General features: G+C 35.5%; 1 protein-coding gene and 1 long non-coding RNA gene across 3 annotated transcripts; one reads left to right on the plus strand and one right to left on the minus strand.

Moving 5' to 3' along the window:
• Positions 1-272: 272 nt before the first annotated feature.
• LOC138134576 (uncharacterized) lies at positions 273-4,769 on the minus strand. Of its 2 annotated transcripts, none has more exons than XR_011160772.1 (4): positions 4,631-4,769; positions 1,151-4,528; positions 873-1,104; positions 273-822 (listed from the first exon to the last, which is right to left on the minus strand). It is a non-coding gene; the product is annotated as an uncharacterized lncRNA (long non-coding RNA). The 2 variants fall into 2 exon arrangements; XR_011160771.1 differs by having other exon boundaries at positions 4,627-4,748.
• Positions 4,675-9,221, plus strand: LOC138134572 (probable peptidoglycan muropeptide transporter SLC46). The gene is made up of 8 exons (XM_069052915.1): positions 4,675-4,989; positions 5,245-5,322; positions 7,347-7,441; positions 7,491-7,751; positions 7,801-8,156; positions 8,199-8,577; positions 8,633-8,873; positions 8,938-9,221. Exons 3-8 carry the CDS (start codon positions 7,360-7,362, stop codon positions 9,050-9,052), a joined length of 1,434 nt encoding a protein of 477 aa, XP_068909016.1. The 5' UTR covers positions 4,675-4,989; positions 5,245-5,322; positions 7,347-7,359; the 3' UTR covers positions 9,053-9,221.
• The last annotated feature ends 5,934 nt before the right edge of the window (positions 9,222-15,155 follow it).

Below are 15,155 nucleotides of genomic sequence, written 5' to 3' on the forward strand. Positions count from 1 at the left end.
GTGGCGGTAGTTGCCCATTGTCGCGGTATTTAAGTCCCTGACAACAGGGCTGGTAGTAAAACCAAATTAGAAATGGGAACACTATACTGTTGCCTTAAAAGTTGAAAATTGTAATTTTAATATAACTGCAGGAAAAAAAAATTAAGTGAGTTCATGTCCGATTTTTTTTGTGTGATCTGTTTGAAAATAAAATAGTATACAGGTATACGCGCACGCGAGAAATCGCGTAAAATTGTTGAAATTTTTCATACTTACCTGGGTATTGGTAAGGTACAATGGCCGGCAAAAAATTGACCTGTCCAAAGACTTTTTTGAAAAAAATTTTGTTTAATTTTTAAGAAATTTATTCCATACTTTTGCCGCTCACTGTATACTAATTGACCCGACAGACAATACCTAAATTTGTTTGTGATCGTTTTGTGAAAAGCTATTGAAAATGTGTAAATACAGTAAAAATGAGGAATTTTACATCGGAGATGAATTCTATCGGCAGTATTCTACACTGTTGCATTCTACATCGTTTAAGTTATAAAATTTGATCTTAAATTTTTACTAATAATGATGCTAAAATAAATAGGTTAATTCAATCCAGTTTTGTCTTCTTTCTTTCAGAACTGCCACTATGCTTGATCTGTTGTTCAAAACCTACGTCTAACTCCAGCTTTTTTGCAATGTCAAGAATGTTCCTAAAAGTGTTTTCTTTCATTTCGACGATGAGTCGATGAGTCCCGCTCGTGTAACTGCGCTAATACGTTGCAGATGCAGAGTGTATGCACAGGAATCAGGATAAATTTCTTATGATTCCGATTCACTTCACAGGCCCTGCATATTTCACTTTTTACTAAGATTTTTAAGGTAGTAATATTACTCACTTGACGCTACGTCGCCATTTTACCTTCCATCAACAAAGGTTCAATTCATCATATCCCTCCCGTCAATTTCCCATACCCCTCAAGGTTAATATTGCTCTGGAAATTTTCACTCATAACAAACCATATTTCATTCATTGCCGGAAGAAAAAACTTCTTGCGTTCCCAATTTTCTCATAAAGGGAAAATTAGATCGAGCTCTATTGGTCAATTTGATTAATTCATAACTAAAAAGCTGTTTCACCCTGAATATTTTTCTAAACGTTTTTTACCTTCATTACCATCAAGGAATATACAGTTTAAATTTGATCTGCGAGTTCTGGGACATCCTGTATAGATGTCAATAAATTTTCATTTCTACATTTTGTTATAATTATCTTTAATTTTATTTTTATTATAGCGAGGTCTTGAGTAAGTTTGTTGTTATTCACCCTCTCCTTCGGTTTGCGTTCCAGCGGTGGCGTCTTCAGTCAATTCCTGGTCATGACGCTAACGCCTAAATCGTTATTTTATTCAGCCATTGGGCCAGAGTAAAAATAAATAACGTAACACTACCCAGATTCACTTCCTATAATTATTTACGAAATCAGCGGAAAAAAATACCAAATAGATTTTGAATTAAACGCAATTTTACATTTTAACTTGTGCTGTTGCAAATTTAGCTGACAATGGGAATTGCCAATTTTATGGCAAGAGGCTCAAAACGGTCGGGTAGTAGTGGATGGTTCTTTTGTTGACAAATTATAGCATTTGGGCCATAAATCACGCGTTTGGTTTGCGTTTAAATAAAAAAGGGAATTATTTAGCTAACCAAGTCAAAATTTGTAATTGTGCCACCAGGGTTTGGTACGCTAGCAGATACAGATTCATTTAGTGTAAAAATTTTATAGGTAAATTAACAGTTAATTTCAGAAAACTAATAAATCTGTTACGGCCTTATTTATTAACAAAAAAAAAATTAAAAAAATTCTCAAATATACCTTATCAATAATTAGTTAGGTATATAAAATTTCGACAATTTTATTTAATTAGAAGTCACGATTTCTCGCGTGCGCGTGTACGACGCCAGACCCGTATATCATTCAGAGTAGAAGGTCTTTTTGTGCTTCGCCCAGTTGCCGATCTCGCTTCACCTCGGTCTTCAGGGTGGCATGAAACTCCGCACAGGTCCCTAACCAGCGGGGTGTCATAAAATTATGGTTGATAATCCCAAAACGAAACTCCGCACCGGTCGGGCACAGCTAATCTAGACGTGCGGCGCGGCGCCCGGTAAGTAACCCTTAGAAGGACTTTTGGAAAAATGATAAGATTTTAAGTTTATTAAATGTTTTTGAATTATTTTAAACTTCTTCCTTAGTTTTTAGTGAGCCGTTTGTTTTAAAAGATGTATCTCATAGTGAAACCACTAGTCAACGAGGTATAACTCAAATTGCGTGTGATAATTATCGTTGTTGGGTTCGTGTCGAAATGTTGATGATGGGTTTAGACAAGTACGACTGGGATGTTTATACTGGTAAATATACAGCCTGTGCAGCCTCAAACTCGAACATAGGCAATTAACATTGTATTGAACGTTTTTGCTGATTCCTGCTCGCCAATTGAACTTACAGGTAAGGTAATGGTATCAATAGAAAGTACTTACATTTATTTTCACCGTATTCCGTGTCATCGAGTCGTTTATGGATGGCACGGTGGAAGAACAGGAACAGTGGCTTCCTACGAAAAAGGTTAACGCAAAAAAAGTAAATACGCCAAAAACCCAGGCGGATAGGTCTTGCAAAAACTTACTGACACAATTTAGTCACGTCCTTCACCTGCATGCGGCCGTGTTTACAATTTATTGGAAAGTGAATTTCCCGTAATTATCGGTACTTTTAGTCGTGTCAACCGAAATCGAGGCCGTTCAAGATCTCGGCGTGTCTTGGACTTGCATTACGAATGGGCGTTTCCAGTTTCACAATTTGGAGAACGCTGCACTAACAAGGATTACATTCTTATCATCTTCAACGTCTCCAACACTTAAAACCAGAAGATCCACCACGTCGAATTGCTTTTTGTCAATGGCTTCTTCAAAAAATCGACGAAGAACCCAATTTTTTAAGCATCGTCTTAACCACAGATAAAGCAAGATTTACTCGAGATGGAGTTTTCAATTCTCATAATACCCACATCTGGTCAGAAGAAAATCCACACCAAATCCGAGAACGTGGTTTCCAACAAAGATTTTCGATTAACGTGTGGGCAGATATAATTGGGAATCGTTTGATCGGGCCACATGTCTTACCTCCACATTTAAATGGTGAAGGATATTTAAATGTTTTACAAAATGAGCTGAGTGACCTTTTGGATGACGTGCCGTTGCAAGTTCGGAGGGATATGTGGTACTTACATGACGGAGCGCCCGCTCACAGTGCACGAGGTGTTAAAAATTGGTTGGACGCTAATTTAGAAAATCGGTGGATAGGGCTAAACATGTAACAGTAATTCAAAGAAATAAAACGATCAATAAAAAGGACTAATGGACTAAAATGGACTAGTTTTATGGCCAGCTCGTTCACCGGACTTAAATCCTTGTGACTTTTTTCTATGGGGCCATTTAAAACAGATTCTGTATGAGACTCCAGTTAACACCGTCGAAGAATTAACTGTTCGTGTGAATAATGCTGCCGAGTGAATTCGACGAAATTCCGACATGTTGGTGAGAACTCAAGCTTCTATGGCTCGAAGGGCACAAGCGTACATCGATAACGGAGGGCGTCATTTTGAAGATTTAATTTGAAGGTTAGTGCCCTTGATCAAGTGTGGTGCGTAACTTGAATGTCACTCTCACTAACTACGAATAAAGAATTGGGTTTTGCTTGACTATCTAAGTTTTTATCTTCTTTCGCTTTTAATGTACGCACGGAGATTGGCGGGTACTAGAATTTACGATCAAACTAATTAAAATTTTATCTGGGTTTAGAAAGATTTTTCGAAAAAATGGTAAATAGAAAAGTAATTTGTTTTGATGAGTTCTATCACCGTTTAAATTTTCTTAACTCATTTCAATAACATACTGTATAAACTGTATGCACAGTGTTAATTGCCTATGTTCGACTTTGAGAGTGGACACCCAGTATATTGGATGTTTTTCTAAATTTCACCTCAAAGTTTTGACCAGCAACGTATGATCGCCCGGTCAAGGTGCCCCACCCGGACATCCGGTGCTCAGGAATCATACCATGGTATAGGGAGGTTTTACGCATTAAGGTACTGATTTATAGCCCAGGTTGCCCAAACCTGCTATCACCCAATTACCAACACACCTGATAACTGTATCTCTATTACCGGTTATCACTAGCCTAATTCACTACACCACTTCCGGGCCACAATTATTTCACCTGCCGTCATTCTCGTACTCGTACCTTCGACAGCCCGTCGGTTCTAGCTGCCAAGCCACACTGCCCCTGTCTCGCCTGTGGGACTCTTAAAAATCACTCCCGAGTCAAGGACCTTTCAGAACATAATTTATGAGCCACATGTTTGGGGTGGAAGAGGTAGTTTTTCTGTTGCGTTTTTTAAATTCTCTTACACTAGTCAGTAGTACTTTATCTCACTTGTGAATAATATTTGATTTCTATCACCGAAAACAATGGTCTAAGGTAGCTCAAAAACTCCACCTGTAAGATAAAAATGCTTATCTTTAGATTATGCATAAATAAAGAATGTAATCAGTAAATTGTATCTAATAAATCTGTTTGTTTTTTTTTCGATTTACCGACTTGATTGATTGAAGCCTTCGGCAATATGCGATGAGCAGCGGAGCGTATAACACATATAATGTGGCGGCGAGTGAAGTACTGAATCTTGCAGAGAAAATTTTTGTGTTCAGATATTTTGCCAGCGATGCGTGCGGCGCGTCCTTGCGAATTCCCCTCACCAAAGATATTGTGAGTTCGAGCTGCGCTATTAGATGAAAAAGAGAATTAGTAGGTACGAACTACAGTGAATGGATTTTTTGATATACCTAGATATGTGCATAATTTACTTACAATCAGCGAAGAAACAAAAGAGGAATCATATTTAATACGACGCAATACATATGTCATATGTTTGGATAAGTGCTTATTTTTGTTGCAAGGTAAGTCAGTTGATAACCACAATATTGTTGTATAAATATATATTGTAAATATTTATTCGGAAGTTTATTATTAATTATTACATAATTATAAAAAGTTGCTCGGTGATGACCTTGCACATGTGAATGTGTTACATTTTTTTAATTTTGATCCCAATATGTAACGTACATCATTATCATATTAACTTCAACAACGGAATTAGTATGATTAGAGGAAAGCATTATCTGTTTCTATTTTGTCAATGCCATCTGTTTTAGGTCAGTAATCGAAGTAATACCAATGGAAAAACTACACACAATTTGCATTTAAAAGTGTTTTTATCGACTTTATGATAGGTAGGTACGTATACCGGATTCTCGCGCGAAAAGTTCCGGTGGGTTTACAACGTTACAAATTTGAAATTTTAGGATGAGTCAGCGCAGTCAACTTAGTGTAACTAATACGTCACTACTATGCCCCCAGTCGTCCTCAGTCACTTCCACATCAAAATTTTAAATGACACCCTACATTTTTAATGATGGATTATTATTAAAAAGTAATAAATTAGAAACAAAGTTTTTGAAATATTTGAAAAAATACAGGTTGGAAAATAGTCTTGTACAGTTGTTTAAATAATAAACGGTGACCAATTTGAACATTTAATTTGATTAAAATTAGGACATTTATTACCTAACTAGCTTTTACCCGCAGTTCCGCCCGCATTTTTTTTTGTGAAAATACAATCGGCAACGTTGTACGTATAAATATCATGCGTTCAAATGAAAACTTGGACTGAGTAGGCATTGAAAAAGTAAACCGTTTGAAATAATGTTAATGTTTGAATTTCCCACCGTTAGACACGAATGACATTTGTTTATGTTTAATCAGCACATAATTGAACATGTTTATTTATAGCAAAGGGTGTTCTTAGATATTTGTTTCGAGAATAGGAATCGTTGGTTAATCTATTTTTAATGTAAAACATTGCAAAGAAAAAAACAGAAAGACTTTTTGTTTATAAATTTTAGGTTAGCTGTCAACATGATCTAATTACAAATGTCAATTTACATTTTAAAATAGCAAAACAATTGACGGAGTCCAATGCCTTCCCAGACCAGGATTTCATTTGAACACCCGTTACATTCGACGTTTAACATGGAGAAAATAAAATGTTAGGTTAGGCCTTGTGCTGTTCTTTGTATTTGTGTGATTAAAAGATAAGCGACTTCTAAGAAAGTTTTTACTGAAGTAGTTTACAATATAACCAAAAACAGTTAAAAACAACACGTTTTGAGTTATTCAAATTATTTCTTCGTTTGCGCGGTGTTTCAAATAATCAGCACTTGACAACTTTTTGACAGTTTTTAAATTTATAGCTACAGCCATTCTAAGAACGTTAACATAACCATTAGGGTTTTTTCATTGCCAACTTAATTTAAGAGATGGTGGTTTTATAATTTCGGCGAAGATTTTATAAATGAATGTTACTTTTTTTTTAAGTTGGGAACATTTAGCAGACGAAGAATTGGGGGTGAAGTGGCAAAAGTGGGATTTCCAACTTGAAATAACTGTTTTTTCGCTTAACAGGGTTGAAAATGATAGTAGAGGTTGGTGTCTGTGGGGGTGAAAAGCGAAGGTGAGTACCTACACACTCAGATGAAGGAGTGGGGGTGTACCGGCGATGGTGAGGGGATTTCTAACTCTAAAAAACTGTTTCTTTGTCCAGCACGGTTGAAAATGGTAGTAGGGGTTGGTTTTTGTGGGGGTGAAACAGCGAAGCTCAGGATATACTCAGACGAAGAAGTAGAGGTGTAGAGGCAAAGGTGAGGGTATTTCCAAATCGAAAAAACTCTTTTTTTGTGAGGAGGTTTGAAAATACTTGTAGGGGTTGGTTTTTGTAAAATTAAAGAAACAGTAATTTCCCCCCTGTTTTGAAGGTCAAGTGTGCAAAATTTCATCAAGATTTGCATACAAAACAAACAAATATACAACCAGATATTCAATTTTATATATTGGGTGATTCAAAATGATTGTGGATAAATATGGCAACTATGTACGAAAATTTATGTAGCAACTGTGTGGGTGGGGTAGAGTTGATATTTCTTTGCAGTTCATAGGCGTGCCATTTTGAAAATTGTCATGTCAATGTGCAATGGTATAAAAATGCATAATGTCAATTTTGAAACGGAGATCGCTGGAGGCCAAGTAATAACGGGTCATATGGAATAAATTATGTCTCGCCAGCGTTTCAAATTTGTGACGTTAAAGACAAGAGAAGTAAAAGCATACGAACTTTTTGCCCGGACACTCGGTATATCTAATCTAAAATTCATTGTTATATTTTATCTATGTAAATATTAACAGAGTCGTTTGTTGTTAGTCTCTGAAACAACATGCCCGAGTGCGTATTTCGCAATGTCAAAATTCATGTGGAAGTATCCCTTCTCTTGCTATTTTTTGCTTTCCTGCTTTCTGGTAAGTTCAAACTGAAACTTGGACGTAATTATTATAATGAAGTTCGTAGATCCTGTTCAGACAAATTTAATCATCTTTAGAACATGCTATGTAACTTTAGGCTACGCCAAAGATGAATGTGCCTTACTGGGTAGTAAAAACCCCGACAATCAAACAGCCAACTTGGAAAAAATAGTTGAACCCCATGCCGTGCTTATAAACATGGCGAGCACCGTGGCAGAAAGTTGTACTTCGTCAATTGCTTGCCTATTCCTGGGACCCTGGTCAGATCGTTTTGGCAGAAAACCCGTCCTCATAATTTCTACCATAGGTTGGAGTTTATGTAAACTTTGAGTCGTCGATAAGCTGTTAATTTTTAGGATACATGCTGTACTACGTGTTCATCACAATTTTTGCGTCATTGGAGAATTTGTCTCCGTGGTACTCACTGATTTGTTTGTTTCCTGTCCATTTCAGTGGAGGCATCTCTTCGTATCTCGCTGTTGTTTCGTGTTACATCTCTGACTTAACTCGGGATAACAGTCGAGGCATGAGGATGGGCATAGCGGAAGCTGCCCTTTTTATGGGTGTTTTTCTGGGAACTGTGTCAAGCTCGTACTTACTGGCCGCGACTAATTATGCAACTGTTTTCTTATTTTCAGCCATTTGTTGCTTCTTGAGTGTCGCTTTTATTGCTTGTTTTGTACCAGAATCGTTGCCTCATCCAGAATCTGAGGTGAGGCTTTTTTGTAGTTACATAAAACAGTTCATCTGTTAGGGTCGTTTCAAAGGGTTGTTCCAATTATCCAACTTGGATGAAATGCTGAAGATTACATTTAAAAAGAGACAAAATTACGAGAGATGTACGATTATTTGTTGCGTGTTGATGGTGATTGTATCAGTAGTAGCCAGAAACGGAAATAGTGCTGTGATATTTTTATTCCTACGAGAAAAATTCCACTGGTCCTTGCAGACGTATACTTTGTTCAGCGCCGCCGGCAGTGTTACTTCTGTTTTTGGTACTTTAATAGGTCTTTATTTTCTCCACAAATTAATGAAAATTCCAGAAACTGTACTAATACTAGTTGCATTTATATCCTCACTTAACGGTGCATTGGTATTAGGTTGGGCGCAAAATAATACGTCGGTGTATAGCGGTAATTGTTTTGTTTTTTAATTGTCAATCTCATTTTCTCGATAAAAATATTCCAGTTCCATTTATACAGTTGCTAGGAGGTATGTTTGGACCTATGGTCCGTTCGTTGGTTTCAAAAATAATTCCAAATGAAGAGGTTGGGAAGATACTTGCTTTGGTGAGCGCCGCTCAATTTTTCTTCGGAATGGCAGGTTCTCCTATATACTCTGCTATTTATAATAAAACGATCTCTACACATTCAGAAATATTTAATTTTGTGACCGCTGGCTTTTACGTCTTCGAGATTTTAATCACCATGTACGTATTAAACAACATTAAACTAGATCAGAAAGGATTATATTATACGAGAAAATTATTTTAGATGTATTATTTATGTGAGGACTGTTTATGTAACAACAAGTGTTACTTACACTCGAATCATAAATGAAGAAAGTGAAAATTGTGGAACGGTGACCACGGATGAGATGGTTGCTTAGCATTCGCGTCAAGAAAGAAAAGTAATATGGATAATAATAATGAAATACAATAAACAGAAAGAAGGTACCTACTTATAATGATACCGTTCAGATGAAATATTAATTTATTGGAAAAAAATTTTTTATAAAGAAATTGTTCTAAATAATAAATGTTAGTTGCACTAGTTGACATCTTTTTTTCCTTTTCGTAATAATATGGAGCCCCATTCATAAGTTCGTATTTGTCAAGTACCTACATTGATAAGAGAAGTGACATAACAGGTGACTATTAAAATTTTTACTTGAAGTTGGCTTTGAACGAGTTTATAACTGATTATAACTACTTATACCGAGCGATCCAAAAGAATTTCTATCAAGTGAGCCATGACATTATTATAATTTCACCATAAAATAAAAAAAACGTGAAATTAAAAATAAAGGACACGGACAGATTAATAAAACATATTTTTAATTTTCATTTAAATGTGCGCCAAATATGCTGCAGACCAACGACATTCGTTTCCACTGTCATGGCCCAATTGATAGACAGACTTTTGAATCGCTTGGTATTATAACTTATTTGACTTATTATAACTTATTTTCAAAATAAATTGTGCTTATTTGAACGAGTTTATAACTGATTATAACTGATCCATAGCCAACCCTAAGTGAAAATTTTAATAGTCACCAGTTATTTTGTGTCCGGGGTCCGGGGATTTGGGGGGGCTTTTAATTTTTGGAGGTCATGGGGCTCCTGCCCCGGCTGCCCCGTGGTATATCCGGCTCTGGCTATAGAGACAAGAAATGAATTGCAGGAAGTCCGCAATATGTACCAACGTACCACCCCTTATTGGGAGGGGATTTCTGTCATTTTTGTTAGATTTAAGTTAGTTGATAGGGAAATATTGAATCAATCCACATTGTGCGAACGCCTTACGCGTTAAAAGAAAACAATTCGGACACGTAAGTGGCGTGTCATAGTTGGAACTCCCGGATGTGGAACATCCGTCAAACTTCGTAGGAAGCAACGTCGAACAAAACAACTGGTAAGCAGATTTTTCGGTGAAATGTTAAAGAAACATCAGTTCTCTTTCGGATAGGCCTTCCTACTACCTAAACGATGAATGAAAAAATGTGTTACCTTACATATCAATTTTTTTGAAAAAATGACAAATTTTGCTTCTAAAATTTAATTTAATTTTTAATACACGCTCCGGAAAACCTCAGAGGAAAAACTGCGCACTCCTAGCCTTCCGTATTTTCGGATTCGGCCTGAATACCTTCTCCGCCATACATGATCCAGAAATTCTCTGAGGAAAAACTATGCAGCCCTCTGGTCCTCGGGAATGGCAGAATGAAACCTCCGTCACAGATTTTTCTAACTAAGTGAAAACGATTTTAGTTATTTTCTACGATTTAACAAAAATTTGAGAATGATAAAAAAAGTTCATTAATGCACAGTGCTTTATTGACAGTAAATTCCCTAAAACATATCTGAAATCATATTTAAAGCAAGAACAGTCAACTTGATACCATATCTATTTTCAATCGTTTTTATTTACTGACTACAACGGGTGTTTTTTAAAATTTGGCGTTGAAGTAGGCGTTGAACTGTCGATTGTGAACGGACAATACAGGTTACGGATCACGGATCAGCTGTTTAAATCTTACGCTTTTACACGAGTGGTGCGATCTCAATCGACTCTCCAACGCCTACTTCGAGGCCAAATTTAAAAAAACACCCTTTACATATCTACAGTACGAGTCAATTGTGGGGTATTTCTGAAATGGTCTTTGATGCAACCAAAAATACTAATTCCAGCATTCACTAGATCTGTAATTAAAAAAAAATTAAAACATTAATCCATGATTGCATTGCTTTGAGAATTGTCAACTTGGTCTTGACAGTTTTGCTAAAACTTGGTTATGAACTCTTATGACTCAAACAATGAGGAAGTGGACATGGTTTCTCATGTACGGGGTACCTATGTCATAAAAATGCCATGGTCGCTGCAGATCTGTGTCTACAGAAGTATCCAAATTGCAGGCACATTTTTATTTATTTAAATTTTTTACAAAATGAGTTAGCCCTTATTGTTGGAACAGTTGGATGTGAATAAATGAACAAGACAACAACGTAAAGGGGTTCTAGCAGCGCCTTTAGATTTTTTTCTTGTGGGAAAGAGTCTACCAAACACCTGTACTTACGATTGATGAACTCAAAGAATTCGTGATGAGTACATGGCCATAACGCTAGAGACATTACACAACGTTTAAAGGTCCTTTTAAACAGGGTTCACAAGTGTCTACTCCAAAATGGAATGCATGTTGAACAATTTTTACGTTGTCATTTTGCTGATTAAATTTCCCACATTGTCATTTTGACGTTTGTAGCCAAAAATGCAAATTTGATTTAATTTATTATTTATATTAAACACAGTAGGTATCAAGCGGTAAGTGGAATTAGTATTTTTGGTTGCTTCTAAGAAAATTTCAGAAATACCCCATAGTTGATTCATACTGTATTGAGTTCTGATGTCACTGTGCTCTGAGGCTCTGACAGATGCATTTAAATCGGGTAATTTGGTTGATTTTGTTGTGCCATAAGTACCTACTGGTGAACATTAATTTGGTGTTTCTAGTATATGCACCTCGGTGCTTAATCTATGTACTATATTTTTATAGCAAATATTTAAAATCTTGTCCTTCAGTGTGAATGCACGAACGAACTCGACCCTTGACTCGACGCTTCATGTTGTCAAATGCGTTTTCCAATTATTGTGGGGTTATGTTACAGTCAGTTGCAAAAAAATCGAGTACATAAAATTTTCTATATCCTTCTTGTTGTCAATTTTAAGGTTTACCTAGATAAGCAAAATGTCAAAACTTTTCATTTCTCACGTCATTTCTTGTGATAGTAAAAAGCATGCCATTAAAAGTCAGAAAAGCCTGATTTACATGTGTTAAAAATAGGAAAATTCAGTGCTCTTGATTTTTATGGTGTACTCGATTTTTTTGCAACCGACTGTAGCACGAATATCTCTAATAAATAATTTCATAATGTTCTTCGATAGCGCGACGTGTGCTTCTAAAAACTGTGTTTTTGAGATGTGGATAAATAAAGTAATCCATTATTGTAAGATCTAGAGACCTTGCAGGAAATTCCACCACTCGGGTGTCAAAGAATTTCAACAAAAGTTTCCGGACTTCCAAGGCACTTAACCAACAACTTGCCCAGAAAGTTTACAAATGCGTAAACATGTTTTTGGAAACAGGTTGTGTTCTGCGGAAAAAAGGCAGTAGACGACCGACAAAAAGATCAGCAGAAAATATTGAAGAGAGTGAACAAAGAATTATTGCAGATATTAACCCAAGAAACTTGACTCCTTGACAATAAGAGCCCCCACAACCGACAACAAACTCTCTGGATAATATTGATTGATCGATGAGCGTTGGATCGATTCGAATGTAGGTAGAATACCACGTTTTTTTTCTTCATGGCTTTATATGACATGAGCGGACCACAGCGGTCAATCTTTAGGTAAACGGTTTTCTCTGATGGTCCCAGTTGATCCATATCCACGATTATCTAGTAATTTAGTTCGTCTTTGCAGGCAGTGTCTCCAACTTTTCGGTTTTAATTTTTTTCGGATTAAATTTGATGCATTGTAGTATGAAGATTGCTATTGTATTGGGTGATTCAAAATGATTGTGGATAAGTATGACAACTATGTACGAAAATTTATGTGGCAACTGTGTGGATGGGATAGAGTTGACATTCGTATGACATTTAATTAAATTTCATAATTCACATAAGTCAAAATTTACAAATTTGCATGGTTTAAATACAGCTTTATCACAAATAGGTTAACTTTGGTGTGACATATTAATCATATTATATAGACACTGACAAATATATTAACAATTCAATGGTCTGATTTACATAGATTAAATTTTAAGTGTCCCAGTTTTATTTGTCCAGCGACCGTACATACTATCGACTAGCAAAAAAAACTGCTACTCGATAGTACGCTGACTTGACAATTTTCAAAATTGCGCGACTATGAACTGTTAAGGAAGTGTCAACTCTATCCTACCCACACAGTTGCCACATAAATTTTCGTGCACAGTTGCCATAGTTATCCACAATCATTTTGAATCACCCAATAGCATTTGTAGCAACTGAAGAATATAACATCAATTCGTCACCGCCTGTTTCGAGTTAAGTATTTAAAGATCGAAACGACCAATAAAACCGTAAAGCTACACTATTTTTAAAGGTTATGTTGCTGCCAGTATCGGAACTGTCAGATGCTTTGATCAATTCCTCCTCATCGCGCATGAATCTGCGCATTTTTCACACAAAATTCTCATAATACATATTTAGAATAAAAATTATTCAGCACGAAACTTTCGTGGATTTTTTTGTTGAAAATGTGTATGATTCGATGCAAGAAATTTTCTACAAAATTTCGAAATACATTTTCTATTAAATTTAGCACCGTGTGAGACAGCCTTAAAGTGTCGTTTTTTCACTCATGGCATTGACGCATCGCCTGCGTAAAGTATAACTTTTTGTGCGATCGGTCGTTTTCACGTGCTTACCCATTTAATTAACCGACTAGTAAATCATGTTTATTGCCTTCTGATCGGTAAGTGAAGCTTACTAGTAAAAAGTTTTGTAAAATCTACAAAAAAAAAAAATTCCAATCATTCATTTTTTAAAATTTGTAAATTATCAGAATTTTTAATATTAGAAAAAAATTTCAAAATCAAAATACAGGGTGATTTTTAAAATTTCCAAAACGCTGTAGCACCTTTATTTATTGTCCAATTTCAATAAATAAAGTATCAAATAAAATGGCTTCTAAAAGACTATAAATTGTCATATTTCATTTGAAATAGAATCGTTAATCTAAAATATCTGTTATAGTATATTTATTCCTAATAGACTAAAATCATAAATCACACTAAAAAAGAAACAGTTTACAAACCACTTACAGTCTTCCCAGAATTACTTTGCCTGCTTTCGTCGTCAAATACCTCGATAGGGTCCAAAGATAGATAGAGTACGTCCACTGATAGAATGCAGTATTTTAAATATCCTTAGATAACAAAATCCCCAAACTATAACATCAAAATATTAACAAAGGATCATAGATTGTGTTGGTAATATCTTGAAACATTCGCGCCACTGATTCTTATTGGTTGTTTGAAACCCACGCGAAAAATAAATTATATGACATTTCAAATTTGAAATTGTCAATGCTGTCAAGTGATTTAAGCATTTAGATTTCCGATTTTTCATCTTTAGAGCTTTGTTTTGCGCTTCTCTGGTTTTAAAAGTTATTAGTTTTGATCGTGTTGCTGTTTTGATCTGTTCCGTTGCGACTTTTTATTGATTTTTTTAAATTTGTTAAGTGAGTGCGTGCCTCAAGAACATTGTATAATGAACACTTTAAGTGACATTACAAACATCGCAAATGATAGAGGTAATTTTTGTTCATGCATTAAATATTAAATAATCTCTTGTTTGTGTTTAGCCATTTCCGAAAAAAGCTGGATATCTTAATTTCAGTAGCCAGCTTTCTTCAGAAATTCGAAAATGTATTGTGCGTTGCATTTTTAATTCCGTCGGGGACATTCTCACTCGTGAAATACCCTGTATTAATAAAACCTAATATATATTCCTACTATATTGAAGTTTTCTTTCGTCTTTCCTATATAAGTGCAAACATGCAGAATAATAATAAAACATCACGTGTAAACCTGCTCTTTCCATCTACTTGTTGTTGCGTAGAGTGAACATTTTTAGTAACATTTATGTCAAGCAATCTATGAGTGGACAGAGTTTATTAAAAATATTTTTCTGAGGTTATTTAACACCCTGCCATAATTTGCCGGGGTGGAGTGCTTCAAGATCTGTTTCTTTGTTGGTGTGAATTATGATTTTAGTCATATCTTTTAATTTGATTATCTGTATCTGATTTCAAAAGAATTCTGATCTGTTTACTGTATTCAGGTTTTATAGTATTTATAAAATTTTCAGTTTTTAAATTTGTCTTACGACTTCACCTGTGGTTTGATAAGATTTTGTTTTTAGGATATCAGTTTGATGTTTTAC

Source organism: Tenebrio molitor, chromosome 7 (genome assembly GCF_963966145.1).
Source record: "Tenebrio molitor chromosome 7, icTenMoli1.1, whole genome shotgun sequence".
Classification (NCBI taxonomy): Eukaryota; Metazoa; Arthropoda; class Insecta; order Coleoptera; family Tenebrionidae; genus Tenebrio; species Tenebrio molitor.